Source organism: Stegodyphus dumicola, chromosome X2 (assembly GCF_044657685.1).
Source record: "Stegodyphus dumicola isolate Sdum_Otavi_A_Nest chromosome X2, ASM4465768v1".
In the NCBI taxonomy this organism is placed as follows: Eukaryota; Metazoa; Arthropoda; class Arachnida; order Araneae; family Eresidae; genus Stegodyphus; species Stegodyphus dumicola.
In genome coordinates, this window is record NC_140781.1 from 13,266,877 (window position 1) to 13,292,633 (window position 25,757).

At 32.1% G+C, this 25,757-nt stretch overlaps 1 protein-coding gene across 4 annotated transcripts in view; it reads right to left on the reverse strand.

Annotated features, from left to right (window-relative positions):
• The window catches only part of LOC118200225 (testis-expressed protein 9-like), a 58,596-nt gene that overhangs the window by 14,333 nt on the left and 18,506 nt on the right, over positions 1-25,757 (reverse strand). For 3 of the 4 annotated variants that reach the window (XM_085809998.1, XM_085809996.1, XM_085809997.1), the window contains 4 exons: positions 22,476-22,698; positions 18,973-19,055; positions 12,401-12,574; positions 4,755-4,889 (listed from right to left, as the gene is read on the reverse strand). In XM_085809998.1, the coding sequence (XP_085666124.1) occupies positions 4,755-4,889; positions 12,401-12,574; positions 18,973-19,055; positions 22,476-22,698 (615 nt within the window). The remainder of the gene's footprint in view (positions 1-4,754; positions 4,890-12,400; positions 12,575-18,972; positions 19,056-22,475; positions 22,699-25,757) is intronic. The other variant, XM_085809999.1, reaches the window with a different exon arrangement.

A 25,757-nucleotide genomic window follows, 5' to 3' on the forward strand; every position in this document is an offset into this window, starting at 1 on the left:
GGTTCAACTGCAGAACCTTCTTCTTCAGCTGCCTAAATGCAAATGAATGAGATATGGTGATAAGATAAGATAAGAATGGCTGGACAGAAGTTAAGCTACTGGCACTATTTATTGATGAAACAAGAAAACTAAACCATAATTTCCTTAAAGGCTGAAGGTAAAAATGGATTGGAATTAGGGTTGTTAACTACAACAGAAAGATTTATTTTTAATGTGAAGTGCCTCTAGAAAATCTAATTCACTAAAGGAAGATGTTTTTAGAATAATTTTGCTTGCAGAAACATAGAAAGTGTGATTTTTGGACCAACTGTGTTGAACAACAGAGGATTTCTGCGTTTCCTTTTTCTGAATATATGCCTCGTGTTCTTTAATGCAAAGGGTTGTTAACTACAACAGAAAGATTTATTTTTAATGTGAAATGCCCCTAGAAAACCTAATTCACTAAAGGAAGATGTTTTTAGAATACTTTTGGCTGCAGAGAGACAGAAAGTGTGATTTTTGGACCAACTATGTTGAGCAACAGAGGATTTCTGCATTTCCTTTTTCTTAACATATGCCTCATGTTCTTTAATGCAAAATTTTAAGGCTTAGTTTGATCAGTGTAAATTAAATCACATTCGCAAGGAATCTTGTAAGTCACCGAAGAATTCATATCTGGAATCATATCATACATCTTTAAGTATGGAAGTGGGAATTTTATTGACAGCAGAAAAAAGGACCTGAAAGTAATATTTCTGCAAAGTAATTGTAATTTTATGGCTAATCGTTGGAAAGAAATGAATGACAACAGAATTCTTATAATTTCCTAAAATGAGAGTGTGCCTTTTGCTGTGCTGAGATAAGAATTTTTTAACTGCTTGGTTAATAATGTTCGGTGAAAAGCCACTGTCAATAGCAACTGCTTTTAAATAATTTGGTTTTTTTATCAAGAGCCAGTTTGGAAGAGCAAACTTGAAGTGCATGGAAAACAAAGGAATAAAATGAAGCCAACTGTTGTTTAGTTGGATGACACGATCTGAAGTGTGGTGGAAGGCAAACTAATGAAGGTTTATAATAAACAGTAGTACTGAAGTTAGATATGTTATGTGTGAACAAAATGTTGAGCAATGGCGAACAATTGGCTGTCTCAAGTATCCAAGCACTGTTGGTTTGAAAATCACACTTTCCATTTTCTTGCAGCCAAAATTATTCAAAAAAACATCTTCCATTGGTGATTTAGATTTTCTAGATGCAATTCACAGTCAAAAAAATCTTTCTGTTCAATTTAACGACCTTTATTCCAATTCATCTTTACCTTCAGCCTTCAAGGAAATTATGTTTTAGTTTTTTTCTTATCTTGTTCATTTGTACTTAGGCAACTGGGGGAGAATGGTTCTGTATTTAAACCATCAAAACTAGTCCTGCAAAATTTACAAATATTGTGTTAATTCTTGTTGTTTGACTTCTCCAATAACCATTACTCGGAATGTTATTTTAACCTAAATGTAATCAGATATTTTTCGTCATTCATTTTTTGCAAGGTATCACATGACAGCATGAAAATGCTTCCTAAGAAAGAGAAAGCAAATGAAGTTTAAATTATCAGAGATATAACAACATTTTCAAAATTAATATATTTGAAATGAACATTCTCTGTTCAAAATATAAAACAAATCTTTGTTTCAGATTTTGATTTCATCAGCCTAGTGAACTGCAGTACTTTGCTATCTCCACTAAGGGAAAATGCCTTCAAGAAAGAAATTACTTTTTTAGTGTGCCATTATAGTTTGCACACTATTGCAGTAAAGTATACATGTAACTATATTTAGTATCACATTACCCCAAAAATACTTTAAAAAGATATTGTTTGCTTCCAGGCAGATGTATGCATACATATATTTGTACAAGGAATATGCAGGGTGCTTCAATGAGCCTCCCAAATCTGTTATATGAGTAACTCATCAATGGACAGAGGTAGTATTACTAAAGTTTGCCCATTTACACAAGGGCAAAAAGGAAACTTATTTACTGAGTCTGTTTTCTTTTTCATTTTTTTTTTTCTAATAAAATGGACCAATAATGAAAGTCAAAACTTTTTATGTTTGTGACCACAGAATTACAAAAAATTCTCAGGAAGTAGTCTAGATCCTGTAAATGTTACAGTGAGTTACAAAGAATGAGGTTCATTCCTGATGCCTATTATGAACACTGCTTCCAAGATACATGGTTTCAGCATGATGAAGCTTCTCTACATTTTACAGACAGTGTCCTACAGAGTTCGTAGCCACATTTTAGTAAAAAATAAGCAACTATAAGCACTTTTCCAGCACATTTTAAGAAAAAAAATAAGCTCCTGTTTAATTACATATATACACAACTGCATAACTTTAAAATAAAAATGAGATTTAACCGTAATTCAAAATCCAAGAAATTCAGTATTTAAAGAGAGAATCAGCATTACTCAACCATGGGAAAGAATTACAATTATTTTTTAATTGCAAATAACAGTTCAATTTATCTTAATTTAACGTACAGTAGATAACAAATATTGCTCTTGATTAAAACAAAACTATGATCTGTAGCCCAATTATCAACGTAAACATATAGATTGTAAAAATATATTTAAAAACTAAAAAATAGCCCAACGAAACTGAATATTCTGCTTAACAAGCATAGTAAAACTATTTTAAGTGTTCATAAACAAATCCGAGAACGAATATCAAAACTAGTTACCTTTGCAAAATATAGCAAATGCTATTGCGCATTATGCATGCCTTAATTCTTCTGCACGTGATATTACACAATTGGAATCAACAGCTGCCAATATTTGGAGAATAATAAACTAAATAAAGGAAAAGAATGAAACTTACAAATCCGGAGTGTTTTACACTGTAATTTTGAACAGACTGTGTTAAATTTCTGGAATAGAATCACTCAATTGCGTTTTTGCAGCTGAGGATGATGTGGTTCAGTAAAACCATCGAATCTAGTCCTGTGAAAATTTGAAAATATAATGCTGACTTTTGTTGTTTGACTTCTAAATTGGTACACTTACCCATTTTTAAAGTTTAGCTATACATCAGCATTTACTGCAAATATATTATAAATATTCATACATATCTTTCATATTCAATCGTAATAAACGTGAATATGAACTGACAATGTGGGATTTGGAACATCTACAGTCTGTGGGTGGGAGGAAAAGTATGTGAAATATACCAGAATTTTCTACCCCTTTCACAACTCTTTGACCAACAGAACGATGTGCACCTGTCTTTACTCGCGCAAATCAAAGGTTAAAGGTTACGTTAATGCGGAGAAAGCTATTTCCGGAAGTATAATTCACAATCTGACAGTACAGATAAGAAAGTGTGTGTGTGTGTGTGCAAAGCCTCGAGGGCTATCTGCCTAAGGGGAGGGATGCCTTCATGGAGGACTTTCTAAGGGAAACTGGCTCATATACACGTTACACATGGGGAAAACCATGAAAACGCCCATGCAGCCAGCCCGTTCATGGGATTCGAACCTCGGACCGAACTACCAGTGTTCAGCGACTTTACCGCTCGGCCGCTGGTGGGCCACAGATAAGAAAGAAAAAGTTGTTTATTTAGTTGCGACTTTGATGCAGGGAAAAAAAAGGACTAAAAAAAATATAAGCGCTTCAAAGAAAAACATAAGCACCTATAAAGGCTTTTATAATTTATTTTCAAATATAAGTACTTAAAAACATTTGTAAGGACCACTACGAACACTGGTCCTATTCATTATGATACTTGTGTCATTGCAAGAAGCTTCCCAAATCACTTTGGCAATGAACTGGCTTGACATCCCTTTATGACTTATTGCCTTTTGACTTCTTAAAGCGTAAAGTCTGTAGAGATCAACCAAAAATAATTGAAGAGCTACAAACAGCAGCATCTGGCACAACAGAGAATTGGTTTCAGCACCCACTCAAACATGTTATGAACTTCAAAGATGAGACTTTGTTCCATAGTTTCTTCAAATTATAAGCATCTTGAGATATTTACTTTTTAATTTCCTTTATTGACATGCATACATTTTGAAATTATGAAATAAAACACCTTATTTTTCATTCAGAAGTTATTGAGTTTTTTTTTTTTTTTTTTTTTTTTGTTGTTGTTGTTGTTGTTGTTGTCAAGACACTGTGAAATACCCTGTCTTTCTGTGTAATGCTTCTCTTTTTATTCACAGAGATGAAAAGAAAATATATGCACCAGATTTCAAATTTATTGCAAAAACCTTTTATCTGAACACTGATTATAGCAGATTTACAAAATAAGATTAATTTAATCAATAAATGAACACTTAGCATGGACTTTGTAGTAAGCAAAGCCTAAAATGGCTTTGGGTACTACAAAGTGCCTGCCATAAAAAAAAAAAAAAAAGTTTATTTTTACCTAGTATTTAGTTATTTTTACCTAGCGTTCATAGAACTTCTGAAAATTTTTTATACATTTTGCCAAAAAAACATAAATGTCACCATATAAGTTTGATAGATTTCAAAATAGATACAGTGCAATTATGACTTGAAGCTCTTATTTGGATCTGAAGAAGTTACATTGCTTAGAAGCACATTACATACTAAAGATTAAAAGTCAGATAGCACACCAAACACTAGTTTTAGAACATCGCTATGATATCGTATATGTAGATCCACTAAAATCTCGTCCTTACAGTTTTAAAAATAATTGCTCATAAATGAGTCGTACTTAATGAAGTAAATAAGAAGTTGGCATTTAAATTACAATATTTACCTTACTGGCTTGTTTAAGCTGACGCATTTCTGTTTTAATGCGCTCATTTTCTTCCAGTGCACGGGATAGCTTTGTTTCCAAATTAGACTTAATAGATGCAGCTTGTCTTTGTCCTTGTTTAAGGATGTCAGTTTCCTTAAAAAATACAGTTTACAAATATTAAATGAAGTAATAAATTATAGGATTTTGTTAGCAAATTTTAGCTTTCTATAATTACACTGAGCTCAACAGTTGTTACTAAAAAAGAAATACATAATAAAGTAATTTTGAGAAGCTTTAAATGAAAAATTAAAACTCGTGTAACTAGTGTGCAATAAAATGTTCATTTTTTTTTAAAACACATTACAGAATATATATAAACTCATATAAATTTTTACATACTTTTTACATAATTCATAGATTAATGCAATCATATATTGTCTTTGATGCAAATCATAAGCTGTTTTAAAAGCTATTTTAAGACATTAAAAATTATTATAATTGTCTGTATTCTGAATAACAGTGTTCTGTCAGAGATGCTATCGAAACATTAATATTTAAATGCTTTTGAAAACTTGCTAAAGTATTTTTATAAACATGAAATTATATAAAAAATTTAATATAGCATTCTTTATTCAAGTAAAAGGAAGCCATATTGAAAAAGGCTGGTGTGTAAGAAACTTCAAAATTCATTTAGAAGGTAACTAAGTTCTATTACATTAAATGTTAAATATTTTATCTTTTATTTTTCTGCATTTATAAAGCTCTAGATCAAGATCTCAGTAACCTTCACAATGAAATTCTTATTTGATATTATAAATAGAATGACATGATTTTAATGTAACACAGAATTTCCTTTTCAGCCACTTTTGTGATAAAAATTACCAATTCCTGGATTAAATTTCATTGTCATTATTGTTCATAGTTAGTAATATTTGGATGTGAATGTACACATTTTCTTATATGCAAAATGCTAAGTCACTCTTTTGTATGTGGCTCTAAGTAATGTTTTTTAACACAAAAAGTTAATTAGACTTAAAGCTGATTACACAGGGTTAAGTTTACTGATTAAGGCAAAACACTTGAGGGTTGTCTGCCTATGACAAGAGATGACTTTATGGAGGGTGTTTTTATGGAAGCTGGCTGGCATCAATGTCACACATGGGAAAAACCATGAAACTCCCATGCAGCCAGCCCATTCTCGAGATTTGAACAACTAGTGCTCAATGTGTTTACCACTTGGCTACTGGTAAGGACTTATTGTATGATGAGAAATTACAACATTCATATCTTAACTGAGACTAACATAACAGGTAAAGTAAGAGGCAAAGGAAAACTTAAATCCATTCATACTACTGATATTGTACATATAAAGTTCTATAGAAAATTTAACTCATTAAATTATGGGTCTTATAATTTTTTCACTTTTCTCACGAACAGAAAAAATTCCATCATGAATTTTAAGCAAGTTATGTTTTTAATTTCTACAATAATTGTCTTGAAAATTTCTTATTGTTGCTTACAAGTAGTATGAATAGTTATGGGATGATAGCACATGAATAAAGTATTTTAGTGAACATCATTCTTTAGTTAAAATGTACTACAAAGATCTATTTATAATGCAGGGAATTTGGGCCCTCATACATCCAAAAGAGACGGACAGAGAAAAAATGCAGAATATAAAATGTGAAAATACTTTCATGAAGAATGAAATATGTCACTTCAAAACATTCTGCCTGACTTGCATACCAAGATGGTTTATTCATCACTGAAGCAAGCTGTCATTTTGATTGACAGTAATTGTTACAAGTTGGAAGATCAGAATTAATACTCATAAAGGAAAAGAATAATTTACGAAAAGAACACCTTGAATACTTATATACAGAGTACTTATATACAGTTACCTGGCAGAAATTGAAAAAGCAGGTAGAAAGTGTCAAGTTCCAGATAAATTATACATTCAGCTAAATGCCAAAATGAAAAAAAAAAAAGTAATTTATTTTCCTTAAGAAAAGGAAACAACTATTACAACAAATACACTGTTGACATTCTTTCATATCTGGAATATACCAACTCTCAAAAACTAAACTACATTACTTTCATGTTAACCCCTTCATGCCGACTGTCACGTCTACGTGCCAGCAACGAACACACTCACCTCCCGGCCGACACGCAGGCGTGCCAGAGCATTTTCCCGTTCACTACCAACTGTCACGTATTTGTGCCAGTGTCCTAAAACGTTTGAAAAACTATAATTTCTGCCACAAGATGGCACTGTATGTCCATATGGTTTCAGATACATGTACATTAGACCTTCTACTCGAAATAAGAGAAGCATGACTCACATACACATGTTTTTGATTATATAAACAAACGGGGAAATAAATGTTTCCGAATGGCGTGATTTATGACGTATCTTTAAATCGCACTTTATTTGCATGTGGTAGTTGTTTACTGTAAGTAGAGAAGTTTTATTTGCGCTAAAGCGTTGGGTATTTCGGTTTGCAGTTCAGTTTTTAGAAAATAATTAGATCTTGTTAGACGTGAATTCTTTCTGTGTTTACCGTTGCAATGTCGAAGCGTCGAAAATGTTTAACAGAGCATGAAATAGCAGAAATGATGCAAAATATTTCAGATATTGATTCTGAAATTCTGATATTGATTCTGAAAGATTAACTGAAAGACATTTTCCAAAACTTTGTTCAGAAGAGACTGATAAGAAAATGAGACGATGATGCTTCGTTTGTTCACATTCCCGGAAAAATCCTCCAAAACGGCAAATGAGTTATTACGAGTGCAAGGAATGTAACGTAGGACTGTGTGTAGATCCCTGTTTTCAAATTTTTCATACGAAAAGAGAATTTTAAGTAATATATTTAGTTTTCAGATGTATAATGTTAAAAGTCATAAAATGGTGAGTAATTAAAATAAAATGTGTAAAATATGCATTTAAACAAGAAATAAGGTAATTAAAGTATATAGTATAAAAAATATCTATAAAGCATAAGCTGTTTAAATATTCTATAGAGCATTATTAAACAATGCGTTGATACTTCAGAAATTTCATGGATTTAGGCTTAGTAACAAAAAAGCCCCCAGCCCTGGACAGACGCTCGCGTAAGACACTGCCGGCCTCTGCGATAAGTGTGCGTTTGCGCTACCCGGTGCGAAGAGGTTAAGAAACTGCAATATTTTCAGGTTGCCAGATTTTACATTTAATAGAGTAACATTATAAATACACAACAACCTTCCCACCTTTTGATTAGTGGGTTTCTAATAAAAATTAGAACTTAAATCAGTTCAAAATCACAGTTAAAAGGGTTCTTTAGTCCAAGTATCTGGAAACAGATGTAATTACTACGGTCTTTGCAAATTTATTGATTGTAAATTCAACTGCAAACATGAAAGAAACTTCCTTGATAAATAGTGTTTTCTCACTAGTTGTTTTGATGTGCACAGTTCTAATTTCCTTACCTTTCCCTAGATAGATCTGAATTACTCTTGCCACTGTTGTATACCAATATTCATTGTTATCGGGTTCTAGAATTGGGTTTTTATTTTATATATATCCATAACAATGAAACATATTATATTACAGAGAAAAATGTTTTGTGAGTAACTTGTGTAAAGCTTCTAAGTCAGTAAAAGTGTCTCACAAAATAATGAATTTAGTTTACGACTATATGAATCTTCTGTGTTCCTTCTCTTGAGAAGATACAACAAATTAAGTGGCATCTGCAATAGAAATTGGAGTAAATGCAAAATAAGCAAGGTACGATAAGGATGTTGCATACCGATATCCATTGTTATTTGTTTCAGAAATGGATTTTTATTTCATGTGCATCTGTTTCAGAAATGGATTTTTATTTCGTGTGCATCTGTTTCAGAAATGGATTTTTATTTCGTATGCATCCACAACAACGACACATGCTAAAATATAGAAAAAAATATTGTGCGAGTAACTTGGCTAAAATTTCTAAGTTAGTAAAACTATCCTAATATGAAATAATATATTTAGTTTATGACTACAAGAATCTTCTGTTCCTTCTCTTGAGGAGTTACAACAGCCATAGACCCTAATTTCTGCATTTATTTTTGCTCTTAACAAGTACTGTATCGCTGATTTGTATGTCTTGATGTTTTCCTATCTTTAGTCTTTGTAAAAGTTGACCAAGACTCATTTCTAAATTCTCCCTTCAAAGTTTCTCCCAGTCGTTGCTGGTACATTAATCTTTTATTCAAAATGACCCAATCAAGATGATCTAAATCTGGCATACCCACTTCAAAAATCTTGCCTGTAAATATTGCAGGTGTCAAATGAATAAGCTTATTTGAACTCTCAGATACATATATTAGTGGTCTTGAGTTTATTATAGTTTCACATTCACACAGAATGTTTATTAATTCTTCATAATTGACTGATGACAAACCTAATACTGTGTAGAAGTTTCTTGACCAGCTGAATCATTCTTTCCCCAAATCCTCCCTAGCAAGGAGCTGCAGGGAGTTAAGAATCCACTAAGTTCTTTTCATACATATAATCAATCCACTTTTAGTCAAAGGATTTCAGAAGATTACAAGAGCCAAAAAAATTGCTTTCATTATCACAACAAGTTATTTTTGGACATCCTCTTCTTGGGATGAATCTGTAAAGTCCAAACAAAAGAAACTTTGGAGTGACAAAGATATTATCAGTTCTAGGTGGATACCTTTGCATAATGCACAGGGAAACAAAATTACCCATGCCCTTTTTTGATTTTTAATGTAAAAGGTACTGCAAGATCTATCACCTCAAATATGAGGCTGTCTCAGACTCTGTTTCCTGGCAGTGTAGCTGGAATATATTGTATTCTTTTGGTTTCAGGTCTTTTGCATGCACCAGGACTTTACGGGCTGTTTCCTACTTTTCATTATCCAAACGTTTTCTCTCAACTTTGACATGAATATATGCAATCCAGCATCAGATAAACTCAGGTGCAGGTTAAAAATTAATTTTTCTATGAGTTCATGCTTAGTTGGAAATAACATAGGATAAACAAAACTTTTGTACTCCTTTCTTATGGTCAGTTTGGTTTAAACTCACAAAAAAATTATCATCTTTGAAAACAAAATCGATTTTAATTTTTTTTATCTTCCATATTAAAAGACTCTTGCTGCAGTAATTTCACAATAACTTTTTCTGCTGTTGATAGTTTGTAAACTTTTAGTTCTTCCTTGTCATATTCTTTCTTTCAGTTACCTGTTTCTAATAATTCTTAGTATACAAGTTATCATTCCTAAAGGCCTTTTTTTAACTCGAATACTATGGCAACATCCAGAAATTTGTGTTGCTGTTGCAATTTAATGTCAGTACGGTTTTCATTTCTTTTTTCATCTACAGCTTCATCGTCTAGAACAGGACTGGACTAGAGCCATTTGTGTTTAGACTTTCTTCACCAATACAGCCCTTCCTATAACCTACGTTTTATTAGTTTAGCTGCAGAACACCCCTTCGACGGCGAATCGGCAGGATTTCTTACACTCAGAATATGACATGAATCTTCAGTTCTGGTTAAATCTCGAATTTATCTTATTCTGTTATTGACAAAAATACCTGAAGTTTCCTTTTCCTCAATACAAGATAAGACTGTTGATGAATCAGTCCAGTAATATTCTTTCTCAATACTGATAACTAGATTCTTTATAACAAAAGAGCTAATCTGGCTGCTATAAGGCAAGCTAGTCATTGACGTCTAGGAATAGTAATTTTGCATAATGGAGTAATATAGATTCGGTTGAAGTAATTGCACCTTAAACTTTTTTGTCACTTTTCACATCACAAATAAACTACCGTCACATATGAATCTTTCAAAGCATTGGGGAAAATATACAAACTATATATAAGACTATTATCTAACATTTTCTTTCTACGAATTTTTACTAATGATAAAGGCAAAGATTTTATCCTATCCTTGAATGATCCTATCCTAGATTTTATCCTATCCTAGATGATCTGGAATTTTTCCATCTCAACTTCTTTGCAATGACAACTTTGGAAGAAGTGTCAAAGGACAACTGAATCCAATAGGATCGAATACTTTATAAGTTATAGATAAAACATTTTTACATGTTACAGGAAGATCTCCCAAGCTTACTTTACTCCTGTCACAAAATAGAGTCTTCTTGTTTGCTCCAAAACAAATGTAACACTGCAATGGGATCTGGATTTTGTGTACAATCTTAATGTAACTGGATATGCTAACACTATCTCAACTCAAATTTTGGTGATTAATGCTGTCACCTTTGGTATAATAATATTAACTCTTTTTCAGTTATTCACATACAATTAGGACTTTACCATTTGTGATTTCTTTCTGTGTTACACAATGTCTTAAATAAAATTCAATAACTGCAACAAGAAGGAATGGGCTAAAATTATTCAAAACACTACTCTAAAATGTCAAAATATTTTTATGGCAGATTGTTGTTATCTTTCTACTGCAGAAAAAGGAAGATAGTCATAGTCCTTCCACATTATAGGGATTTGCAAAAAAGCAACTTTTTATGTCAGAGTAACACCTTTTCTTTAAATTTAGACAAAATGGTAGGCATCATCTCTGACAAATTAGGTCCCTTAACCAGGCAGTAATTAAGGGTAGCCTTTTACTCGAAAAAAAGCATCAAATACATGCCTCACAGGAGTTTAGTTGCCTTTTAAAACAGCTTGATGTGGGAGATAATATCTTTTAGTAGTGGTAACATTCTTAAATTTACATGTGCCTCTTGGGTGGTGCTAAATGAGTAACAGCTAGAGGCTACGGCTGCTCGCTTTTGAAAGCTGCTTTGGCGACATGAATCATTTACCTTAAGGGTTCTTTAATAGAATGCAGGTGGTCTTTTGGGAGTTAAGTTCTCTGAATTGAAGAAGATTGTCATGGGAAAAGATGTAGATGCCCTGGTTGTTCAAGAGACTAATATCACGGAACAAAATATAAAATATTATGATAATAAAAACTAAAAAGTGCACAGACTTTATAAGAAAAGACAGACAGCCAGTGCTATACTTATTGCGATTAAGCAGAATTTTACATAGCCTTAAAATTATTAAGGAGATTAATGATCATGATTGTGCAGAGATAGTGGCTATTTTCCTTTGGAAAGATAAAGTACAGTTTAACATATATGGAATCTATAGTCCTCCAAATAACAAAAATTTAAATTTGGATACACTGATGGCTTTTGAGAAATTCTATCATCTTGAGTAACTTTAACTCTGCCTCCCCTAACTGGGATTATGCATATTATGATAGTTTTGCAGAAATAGTAGAGGATTATACAGATTCAAATGAACTGTTCATCTTATATAATGAAAAGCATCTGAAGACTTTGCACTATAGTGGGAGACTAACAAACCCAGACCTGGCTATGATTACTTCAAATAATGTGGATAACTAAAAAATATGTGCTGGGTGAACCAAGTATTGGACACAGAACAAATTTTGTGACCTACACTACTACAGAGGTGATGACCAATCCCCCCACCAGTGTACATCACTTAAATATTTTGGCAATAATATTAGAATAGTATTCAAATTCAAGGTATATTTGAAATTTTAAAAAAGGAAGTCCTTTAAAACTAAAATACAAAACTAAGAAAACTCTAAAATGACCCTAAAATGTAGGATTACCTTATTCACAAAGCTAAGTTCCTTTTTAATTCTATCACACTTATCTTTGGTCTCATCTAAGGTTTTCTGCAGCTTTTCGATCTGCTGCTCTTTATTCGAGTTTTCTCTTTGCAGCTTTGTGCGATCTATTTCTGTATCTTTTAAGCGTTGCTCCAGTAATATTATCATTTCATCCTATAAAAGTAGAGATACTGTTAAATAATTAATGATCTTTCAGTTGAAAAAATTTATTCGAGTTCAGATTATAAAATTACACTGAACACACAAAATTAAAATTCTTCCTCAGGAAATCATCTGGAAAAATGAAAACAGGTTTGTAAAGTTTTCTGTTACTTAAGCTGCTCGTACAGCTTTAGCATAATTATATAATTTTTTTTTAAATTTATTTAAGTCTATTAAAAGTTAAGAATGAATATTATTGTATTTTATGACACATCTGGAATATGAACAGCACACATATTCCTAATTTCATTTTTGCATCAGCCTTTCTTAATCTTCCACACTAAGCTCTTTGGCTTGGAGTTAAATGTTATATCATACTAGAACCTTTAAAAATAAATGTTTCTTCATGTGTTTTTAAAAATCAACACATTTTTAAATGCCAGATTTAAACAACAAAAATTCTTTATTAATTGATAAATCTGAAATTTTGATTTAAAAATGAATTAAAAACTTTTTTTAAGTGCATATTAGCATATGCAGTTAGTACTTTTAATATTATTACAAAAATATTCAAAATGTTTTTTACTAGGAATATTTTCCTTTCATGAAATACAAACTGAAAATTAACACTTTTGCTATGACTAGTGTAATTTCTAAATCACGAATAATACGCCACATTTGTTTTGAAAGCAGAAACAGCACGAGGAGCTGAAATCTACAGAAGAATGATAAAGGTATATATTCACCATTAAATAATACACACTATATTTAGTTTCTTGTATAGTAATACTTAAATTCTCATATACAATATTATTTGGATGAAGCATGCAGTAAGTTGACTCCATTTTGAATCATGTGATGCGATGCCCTAAAACCAAATGTGCACATTTATCCTTTGCGATTATGATAGTTGGAGTTACTGCCTGTCTCAAAGGTTTTGCACAATAACATTTAGCTCATTTTTATCACATGTTCATAATAAGTTCAGAATTATAAATGCTTACATTAAAGTACTTATTCATAATTTTAAATGCTTACAGTTAAAAAGGTTATAATAATGCTTGTAATAACACTGCTAGCCATCAAATTATACCATTACAAAAGAAAATACACAAGAATTTGCCTAAAATTTGCAAGATGGAACACCATGGTAGAAAATGTAACATTTACGCAAACTATTTGTGTGAGTCATATCCTTTCCAATAGGTTTTAGAGAGAATGCAGAGATTTCATGCAAGGCAAACTGAAAAGAAAAAATTTATTTCTATTTTATGTCTTAGTTTGAAAAATGTTATAAGGTACATTTTATGTTAACTAACAAATTATGATTTAGATCTGTACTATCACTTCTTTTGTTAGCTCTCCCTGTGATGCAAATAAGATATGGTTATTAAAGGTGATTTTAGATGTTTTAGATATATAGCTATTGGAAGTGATGCTCACAGCTTTACTTCCTTTCTTCAGCCGCGATAAGATAGCCTTCCAGCATTAGAAATTTTGCTAGCCGAAGTAAACAGCACTATGAAAAGTTCGAGCCAAGCTTAGTTAGGCCATATTGTGTATTCTAAAGCTACAAATCCATTTTAAGTTGTAAATTGAATTTTCTGTCATCTGATACCCACAAGTAGAGGAGTTTGATTTTGTATTCAAGAGTTGTGCCTTTATGAAGTTAATGTTTTAATAAAAGATTTATTTAAGACCTTCACAGTACTGCTTTTTTACAGACACAGCAATAACTCACTTGTCAAAGTAGGTCTGAAGAAATGTTAAGTTATTACACACACATTACACATTACAAACAAACAAATTAGGGTACTATAATATTACCAAATGTGAAGCAATCAACAAGTAGGAAGTCTGAAAAATTAAGATGTTATGGGACAAAATTCATCAATACTACATAAAAAATAATAGTCACCAAAGAGGTCCCAACAGAAACTAAATTCATAAATGCAAATAAAATTTCTATTTTTCGACTACAAAAAACAGTGTCACAAAATTTGAAGATATCTTCAATTTCAAAGTACTGAAAAAAGGTATGAGATCTTATGCATACCAGCTTTTTGGTGATTTAAAGTGTACTTTTATGACACAATAATATCCTAGAATAAACATTTGGATTTAGCAGCTATCCCACCCCATAGTTCATATACACCGCTCGACACCGAAAATGCAACACTAAGAAAGAGTGGTCAGAAAGTGATGAAATTTGGAAAAAAGACAGAGACAGCAAGCACCAATAAGTGATCTTTATTTCAAAATGATAGTCAGAATACAGAGCGAGAAAGGCGTTGGCCCAGTAGGATGTAGGATTACCGCGGACAGCGATGCACGAAGAAACACATCTTGGCATAGAGTCAATAAGAGTGCGGATGGTGTCCTGAGAGATGGCTCTCCATTTCCTTTCAACCATTTGCCACAGTTCGTCTTCTGAACGAGGCAGGGGCAGAGTCTGCAAACGGCATCCAATTACATCCCACACATGTTCGATTGGTGACAGGTCAGGAGAGTATGGTGGCCAGGGAAGCATCTGTATACCTTGCAGAGCATGTTGTCAGATGTGAGCATTGTGTGGTTGGGCATTATCCTGCTGAAAAATTGCATTAGGCAACCCCTGAAGGTAGGAGATTGACACCGGCTGCAGTACATTAACCAAATATTATTGGACCGTAACAGTGCCTTGAACACGAACTAGAGGTGACCTGGAATCATAGGCAATAGCACCCCAAACCATTATGCCACATTGTTCTGCGTTCCCCAGTTACTGCCGGATTAGATCTGTCTCTACGTCGATGCCACACATGAATGCAGCGACTGTCACTGGATAAACAGAAGTGTGACTCATCTGAGAACACGACGTTTCATCATTCTGTCATCGACATCGCTCCAGTCTGATACCATTCTAAACGTTGCCGTCTATGCTGTGGGGTCAATGGCAGTCTTCTTAACAGACGCCGTGAGTCAGGCCACGTTCAACCAATCAACAGGAAATGGTTCTGGTCGACACGGGAACATCCAGGGTATCTTGCACATGCTGCAGAATCACGGCACATGCTGCAGAATCACGGTACAATCACGACTTGCAGGACCGCCACAGCTTGTCAGCGGATACGTCAATCCACGCGTGCTGACGTCACTCTGGCTGCACCTGCACCCCTCTTCTTCCCCCATTTCCTTGTTCCAACCATGTTCACCGTAGCCAATGCACCATGCTCGCATCCATGTGGGTATCAGCTGTGATTTGACGTAAGGACCAACCCGCCCTTCTCAGTCTGATCATTATACCCCTCGTAAAATTGTCTATCTGCTGGAAGTGCCTTTGTTGACAGCGGTCTGGCATTCTCTACTATTACACGTATCCTCTAGGACAAAACCCAACTTTCTTCGATAATTTGTCTGGCAGAAATAACGACACGAATATTGCCCATTCTGCACGTTCCTTCCCTTATATCTTACTTCATGTGCATCGGAGAGCTGCGCATTTCACATCATTCGCATAACTCTGACATGCGTCTATTCTTAAATTTGCATAAATTTCTGACCACTCCTTCTTGGTGTTGCATTTTCAATGTCGAGCAGCGTATGCAACTTGAGAAGTTTCTCTGCCAGATATCATTTTCAGCATTTGCAGACATTTTGCAGGTAAACAAAAGAAAGAAATATATTTAATGACATTTTTAAATAAATTCAGGTATTTTATATTTATTCAGCAGCATACATAGGAAAAAAATATGTGCATTAAATTTCGTGATGGCATGTCATCATACTGCTAGCAATTATTTTCAGGATTTTGCCAGAGAAACTTTCCTGAAACTTGAAAGTATTATTTACTAATAATAAATAAATTTAGAGGGAAGAAATAGCATTAAATGATACGAATCACATAAAAATAAATATTATTACTTAAAAATTGAATTAGAATAATCAACAATATTTTAGCGAATATAGTTATATTTAATGGTTAGCCTAGATGACTGATTACTATTTTTTTATTCTACTGCAAAATGACAAAAGAGGCATTTATTACAAAGGAAAAAAAAAAAAAAAAAAAAAAAAAAAAAACAAGGTTTAAAAGATTTTGTGGTAAAATCCTAGTACACGGTAAGGCCTTGGTACGATTTTGAAAACTGTCGCCAACACCAAAATGACCCATTTACTGCTCATTATAATGTCGCCATATCCCGTGTGGGCTCTACTCTTATATGCATCCTAAGATCACCAAATGTGGCGATTCGTGTTCTGGGCTGGTTTTTGGCGCGATTCCATGCTGTGGGATAGTTTGGTGGAAGATGCTGTTTGTATGGCAACCCTTTTGACATTGAAACTTAGAGATGTGGCGGCAAGATTTCAGTCGCGTATTTTAAATTGTGTGGAAAGTAAATTTAGTATTAAAAGGTACAATGTTGGAGTTGTTAACGATTCTTTTGTTCACGGGTGTATTTATGTGGATAGAAGTGCATTTTTTGGAATTTCTGTGGGAGTCAGAACTTTTAAAACGTAAATTGGAGTGTCCGAAATGCAGAGCTGATATGAGAAGTCAGATGAAGAATAGTGTTTCTGATAGACTTGTGTGGGTTTGCAGTCAAATGGTTGCTGCTAAATTATGTGGCTGTCAGCAGAGTTTAAGATTTGGATTGTGGTTTTCGTGTAGTAAGTTAACTTTGGAGAAAGTTTTTATTGTTACTTTCGAAATTTTGAATCACAAAAAGACATGTGATATAGCAAAATCATGGCACTTTTGTTGACAGACCTCATGTGACTGCCGAAATTTTATTCACGTATGTATTATGGTAAGTGCATTTTATTTTATTGTTTTTATTTCGTAGAATGTTATGTTCATTGTTTTTTTACTATGATTAGTTTATTTTGTTGATTTGTGCACAATGTATAGATTGTGCAATTCGTAGATGTTTTTTTTTTAAGTTTAAACAGAATGTGGTGTACATGGTATTCTTTAGAAATTTATTGTTGTTATGTTAATTTATTAAAGCGAGGTGTGTGTAGTTCATAGACTCTTTTGCTGCCTAGACTGTGCAATTTGTAGATTTTTTTTAAGTTAAAATATATCGCTGTGTACATGGATTCTTGTCAAATATTTTTGGTTAGAAACTTTACATTTTTGCTATCTAAATTTTTTGTGTTTTTGTTTCAAATTTTTAGCTTAAATTGTGTGTTCAAAACGTGGTTTTTGCATGTGCGAAAACCGTGTTTTTGGAGACATTTTAGGCTTAAGTTCAAAATGTAGACAAAAAATTTAGATAGTAATATGGCACCTTTGAGTTTCTTGCCAAAAATGTTTGGCGAGAAATTTGGTGACCTGAGGGGCTATTCTAACCAAAGAATGTCTATGTAAAGAAGCAAAAGTTCCTTAGACATAATGCTATTACACCGCTAGAAAGCGGGGGGAAAATTCACCAAAGGATTTGGAGATGGAACGTGGCGGCCAGAATTTCCCTCTCCACGATATATGCAGGAAATTGAGGAACACGTGTTAAGAAGCATTCTTCGACAAAATGTTTCTTCTTTGATTTTTTGCGATAATTTAAACAATTTTCATAGTTTTTTTTTTCTCAAAATAACTAATCCATTAATTAATTTACTTGCATGAAAAATTATTTTCTTTTGCTTTAAAGTTTAAAGAAATTTTAAACGAAATTCATTTTATGAACTCTTGATAACGCGACCTTCGAACTTCGACACTGGCTTCGAGCTTTGGCAACAGATAGTTCGCGCATGCACAGCTGTTTCCCTCTACGTTGGAACGAAGCCACTCCTATTGCAGAGAAATTTTCCATCTTAATAATACACATTCTTTGATTCTGACTTTCATGGTACTAGGATTAAACCAATTTTGTTTTATAGGGGAATAAGTATTTTGCTTAGTTCAACATGCACTGCACATGCGATTCTTGAGATTACTGGAAACCAAAGTTGCTGGAAACTTGCTTTGCCTATCTAAAAGACAATCTAATTGGAGCTGCGAAAATTGGCTCTATGCCAGCTGCCCGAATGATGCTCACGCGATACACAATAACTCCAAGAAAGTGATCACTTCCAACATCGGCACAAAACTCGCTTTTTTGGGGGGATCGGCGTATGAAATTCCCTGACTTTTCCAGATGTAGACTAAAATATTTAAATTCCTTGACTTTTCTCTGAATTTTTTGGTCAATTTACAAATTCAGTGACTTTTTCCGGTTTTCCAGGTAGCGTGGCAACCCTGTAAGTACCTACGGTTGAGCTACATTCAGCCTTACTTGCAGGGCTGTAATGGCATAGCTAGTCGTAATTTTCATAGGAAACATTTTAGGACTGTAGTTACTGAATGCACTGTAATTACTTTAAATCTTGCAGCATGAATACAGAAAACAAGAAAATGCTAATATCTGTATTAAGAATGAAAATATTACCTTATCAACACATTCACGAATTAAAGTTTCTAATTCTTCTTTCAAGCTTCTTACTTGAGCATTCAAGAACTGCACAGTTACTTCTAAAGTAAATAATATTGAACATGAGTTTATGCCATTATTTTGCTAAATATTTCTGTTTCACCAAAACAACACATTTTAATTATTTATCATAGTGTTAATGAAGATAAATTCTACGTTTTAGAACTTAAAAATCTAATGGCTTCTACTAACCAATTGAAATAGCACAAACAGCCAGTTATGTTAGAAACTTCTAAAAATATGAAAAACTTTTATGATTAGTTGCAATAAAATTATGCTTCACAGAAATATTCCAGATTTCTACACACTTCTTCTAGCCAAAAGGAGATTTGAATGTAATTAAGTTACCATTTGTGTCACAAATTTTACTTTGTATTAAGAGAAAAACAGAATATCTTTGAATATAAAATAGTAATATTTAAAATTGATGTAGAGAGCATTTTATATGCAATATAAACAATGGCCGTTTCTGTAAGAAATAAACAATGCTTATATTAACTTCCCCCCTAAAAGAACTTTTGATATGATCTTCAGGTCTTGGAGAAAAGACTTAGTTATGTAATACTTCTGGAAGCATGATTTCTAGCAAGAATTTGTCTTAAAACCTGATTTAAGTTCTAGATATTAATAAAACAAGAAATTCCAGTAATCTACACTTATTTTAAGACTCCCCCTCCCCCACAAAAATTTGATTTTCGGCATATTTCCTTTATTTGAATATCTAAACAAACTTCTTAATAAAAACACACTATGTTTAAAGCATATTTTAATCAAGAAAGTGAATTTATTTTATTACTTGAGTTCTTTAGCATCTTCTGTGTGTGCTTCAGCGCTCTCTTTTTATAGCAAACATCGGTCACAAATATCTGCAATCTTTTTCATTTTAGACAAAATTCCTGCTTTTATGTGGGAATTCCTTGGAACATTAATATTGAATTTATATAATTAACATGTGTAAATTGTTTGTTTGCATCTTTTACTACATTGAATTTCAGCTTAAATACTACTCATAGTGGGTGCATCTACGTTCTGGGTAACTAACTAGATTTTTACACTGGTGATGAATAGAGATGGATTTTTAAAATAGTTGTAGATTTTTCTAGATTCAAAAACAGCATACATATTAAAAAAGAGCAGGGCTCAACAAAACAAATTTTCCTTTAATAAATACAAAATTTAATCCCAGCACTTAAGTTATTATTTTAACTGTATATGCACAGAATGTAATGGCAGAATTACAGCAGGGATTCAATTTATGGAAATCCTTAATACTTAGGTTTTTGTAAACAGTATTTTATTTATTTATTCTCTCATTTAGGAGCATAAAAATGACTTCAAAAGTTATTCCACCAGAGGATAAATAGTATTCTATTCATTCTTTTGTAAAAGTACTGAAAAAAATTTTCATTCTTTTATAAAAACATTTGGATATATATGTTTTTACAAAAGAACTTACTTCTTTTCAATTTTCGCAAAAAATTTCTTTATCGTTAATCTCTTTTTCTCTCTATCGCTTCATTATCATTTCTGTTTTATATAACTGCATTAAAAAAACAATGATTTTGTAGCCAAGAAATCTTGATAAAATAATTTTTGCTCGGTTAGTTACTTAAACTGTTGTTTGATTACTGAACTTATTGTTTGATTAGTTACTTAAAAGCAAGTAATCCAAATTTAATATAAAAACTAGAAAGGGACAAATGCAAACAAAACTAAAAAAACATGATACATAATCTGCAAAATTTTCTAACCCATGCAACCCTTGTGCAGATTGTTGGAATTCTACTGTTTATTACTCAACAATGCTTTATAAAGAATTTATTTTTAGATATTTATATGATTTAACTTTTTAACATATTTTTTGAATGGAGTTTGTCATTTCCATGGAGTATGTCAATTTTATGCAAGTCGATAATGTACAGTACAGAAAACTTCTCACATTTTTACACTTCTAATGTAATTTTTACTTTCTTCTGATAGGTTTGAAAGATTCATAATTAATTTCAATGTGCACCCTACAAATTTTAATGAGCTACAAAATGCACAAGAAACATTCATTCCTTTTTGAAAACTATATTAAAAACACTTCTTTAGAAAATTTCCAAGAAAAAGATAAACAATAAAGCATTATTATTCTTTAAATTTCTTCCCCTCTTGCTTTCCTCTTAAATTTTTTATGTATTTAAGAGAAATATAATAAGCTTATATTAAACAAATGACATAAATCAATACAGAATTTTTCTGCATCAGAGCCAATGTAAATTTCTAACCACATTTAATAAAAGGCACAAAAACCTTTCATTCCAGCTCAACCAATATTATGGAACTCTATTTTAGAATGTTTGGCCTTGTTCTTAAAAATCATACTATTATTGATTTTTAAAAAGTGGAAAGACAATTAAATGCATTAAAAACATGACACTATTTTTAAAGAATTGGCATGAGTGTTTCTAATAATACTCGGTTTGAAATATAAAAACTGACAGCACAGAATGCTACACTTAAATTAATAATAAGTAACTGAAATATCACAGAATGAAGAAAAAGAGGCAAAAGTTTATTTAGGAATTAATTTTTGCAAAACAATTGCAATTACCAAAATTTTGTAAATTTTGCTACAACAGAATCAACATAAACTGTCAGCCTAATATATAATTATTTCACCAAAATTAATAATGAGCTTTAATGTTAGTTTTATCTAAAATAAAATTGCCCATTTAGATGATCATTTCACAAAATCAAGGTATAAAAAATACAAGCTTACTGCTTAAAAATAGACAGAGAAGCAGGAATATGTTTATCTTTTAAACAGTAAAGTATCTTTTAATTTCTAATAGTAGTAATGCATCTTCTAAATATTAAAGCATCTTTTAATTTAGATAAAATACAGAATGCTCCATCTATTATCTGAATGCTCTTGCAATGACTTCATTCACTGCAAAAAAAATGTTGCGTCAGTTCTCGAGCCTGAACTGCACTCTTGGCTTTATTGTTCAAGACATCATGCCATGCCACTACAGGATCGAAGATCAAGCCTAAATACTAGCACAGCAGGTAAAAATACTGGCCTTTGCTGATGGTGCATCTATTGGCAAATATCACAGCTAACAAATGCAAGCAGCATTCTCCAACTACAAATGATTCTAATAATCAAATATAGAGAATGCCACGAGACCAACAAGAGCTTATGGCCATAAACAAGCTGCTGTACTCATATACAAGAAATAATGAGCGAAATCTGATTAAATATATGAAACAACTGAACATGGAGCATGAATCTACACTAAAAGTGAAGGCAAAATGAGAAAAAAATCAGATTAATTAAATGGAACTATTGAGCATGCAATGCACAACTACACTAAAGGAATGGGCAAAATGGAATAACCAAACCAAATAACTAAAAATACACTATTTGTTAAAATCTGAGCTCTTTCTTGCAAAAACTATCTACAAAATCTTGCCTGTAAAAATTGTTTCCCCACCGTCAGTATAATAATCCGGAATGTCCCCTAATATTCCTCCTAATCCGCCTCCTTCCCGTAAGAGTGGTGCTAAAGATGAATTTCGAGACACAGTGGAGCCAAGAATCCTTTTGTTCTCTTGACTCAAATCTCTATGGCGGTTCAATAAGGAATCTCTGTTGGGATATCTTCTAGCAGGTTTATAACTTGACGTACTAGTCATCTGAAAACATACAGTACTTGTAATTTGATATCAGCAAAATCATTCCACCTTTAATTTAAAAAAAAATTAATGCAAAAGACACAAATATAAAAAATTATTCAGTTTTCCAAAGAATTATTTATTTTAACAAAAATCAATTTCTATGACAAAACAAAAATTCTCAGAAGAAAGCAAACTATATAAATTATTCTTATATCCATAAACTGGAGACCATTGCACTTTACATATATACAGCTATTTAATATGTCTCAAACTAGTTTACATATGTGTTATAGAACTTTAAGTGGTAGTTAGCGAGCCACATGTGGTATTTGAATCAATGTTACATAACTTGTGAATAAATTTTCCATAAATGTTTAGCATTATTATGATAAGAATTTGAAGAAAAAGTTTAACAGTTTAATGATTTTGTGCCCAATTTTAGATGATTTTCATTATTGTTAGAAACAAATGTGAGTAATGCCACAGAAAATCTGCAAATGGGGCTAATTAATTTATACTGTAATCTAAATAAAAGATTTAAAGATACATATTTGATTAATTTTTCTTTGTACTTTGTCAAAAGGTAAATACCCTCAGTTAATAATTTTTTGCAATAAGAATAACCACCTTGTTTCAGAGTGCACTTACAGGAAACCTTTTTTTTCTATAGTTGAAAATCAATTAAGTATATGAAAAGAATCAAATTCACTAATGAATTTATGTTTAATATAGATTAAAGTTTCCTCCAAAGTTACAAATTTTATCAAAATCCAAATGCCATTTGGTGTTGTACCTGAAAGCTGTAAAAATAGAGAAATTTATAATTATATGCATACAGTTATATGTTTTCATTTTTCCTTTTTTTTTTAACCTGGCCCTAAAAAATTGGTGAATACAAGAATGAGAACAGGTTGTCATTATTTATTTTCAAGTTTTGTTTTTAGTTCATTTACTGGTTAAATCACCATGTTAGAAATATTTGAAATAAATATCAGTCTGAAATTTTAATATTTAGCTGGCAACACATTTGAATTACAAAATGTAACCAACAGAAATTTCTTGCACCTACCAAACTTCAGATTTCAGACAGAATAAAAAATATAATTGGAAGTTTTTCCTCTGTGTGATTATTGTTATGTACATTTTGATAAGTACTTAGTAAGCAAAATATTAAATTTAGCTTAAAAACTGTTGTTTTGTAAAAAAATTTCAGCCATTCAATTCATATCATGCACTTGGCCTGCATGCAATTTGAATCTGAAACCACTGGCTTAAAATGATAATGGAACAAAAAACTAATAACTGAAGTTAAATTATTAAAATAGGAAAAATCAAACTTAAAGTTAATACAATTACTAGCATGCTTTTATCAAAACCAAATTTTAATATCTTACAGAAATGCTATTATGGAACATGACATCCATTGATAGAAAATTTGGCAGGCAACTATGTGGTATGCTATCATTCATATTAGTGAATTGTACTGTGGGTAAAGAAAGTATTGGCAATTGCCTATAATTTATTACATTAGCTAACAAAGGAAATGCTTGACAATTTTAGTCGGACATAACAAATACAGAAGGTAATAAACACACAAATTCTAATCAAACTTTAATTTTAATATGCCTTTTACACAAAATATACAACAAAAATGTAAATTTGCATGTTAAAAAAGTATTGGCAAGCTCATACAGCAAAATGTGAAGAAAAAATTTAATACTTCGTAGTCATACCCTTTTGCATTTATAACAGCTTGTAATCTGCTTGTCATAAAGAAAGCCAAAGTCTTAGCTGTGCTATTGGGAATTTTGTGCTCTCTTGCAGAAGTATACACTAAGTCCATCTTTACATGAAATTTTATGTTTTCCGACTTCTAGGTACAATTTGTAACATAAATTTTCAATAAATTTTAATTTTAAATTCATTTTGTCAGATGATTTAGGCGGTGTCTTTAACTGACGAGGAGCTTTATAGAGTAACCACTCCCAAATGCTTAGGGTCTGTTGAAACACAAATGATGTTCCTAAGCTAATTGTTTGGTCACCGAATTTCAAGTTATGGCACAATATGTCAATGTGTGTACGTGCTGTCATAATACCATAAAATGAAACACAGGTTACCAACACCATTTGCTGCCATATAGCCCAAAACCACGACACTCTCTCCACCATGTTTCACAGTCGGTGTTAAATGTTCTTTTTCCAGTTTGGTGTCTGGCTTTCTCCACATGTATTGTCGTCCATCACTTTCGAAAATGTTAAACTTTTATTCATCGGAAAAAATAACTTTATTCCAAAACTATTCTGATAAAATAACATGAGATTTTGCAAAATCTAATCTCTTTCTCCTGTTTATTTCTGAAATGAAAGGCTTTTTCCTAGCCACCCTTCCATAATAACTTCCTTCCTGTAAAACATTCCATATAGTGTGTACACTATAAGTTTTATGCGAAGTATTAACAACATCTTTAGCTGACTGGGATGACCTTTTCAATAATGCTTTGTTTTTCCCTTGCAGAAAATATTCGAGGCAATCTGCTTCTAACCTTATTTTCCATCGAGCCTGTCTCGTTGAACTTTTCTACAACACGTCTAACAGTAAATAAACTTGTGTTCAGTTGCATTCCTATAGCATGATAGGTTAAACCCTCATTTTCGAGCAGAATAATCATGTTTTTAACATTAACATTCAATTCCTTTGATGCCATTTTATCATAGCATTAGAAAACTATTGCTTTAAAAGAACACTGCAGACTTTATACTAACAGGGTTTCTTATCTATCTAAACACCTCAACATAACAAAATTTGCATAGCAGTTAAAAATTTGCCAATATTTTTCTGACATGCAAATTTATGTTTTTGCTGTATATATATTTTGTGTAAAAGGCATATAAAAATGAAAGTTTCATTAGATTTGTGCGTTTATTACCTCCTGTGTTCGTTATCTCTAACTAAAATTGTCGAGCATTTCGTTTGTTAGTTAATATGTTCAATTATAGGCAAATGCCAATAGATTTTTAACCACTGTATCTGCTAGATAAAATTACATTCCTGCAACAATGCTCTTTATGCAGAAA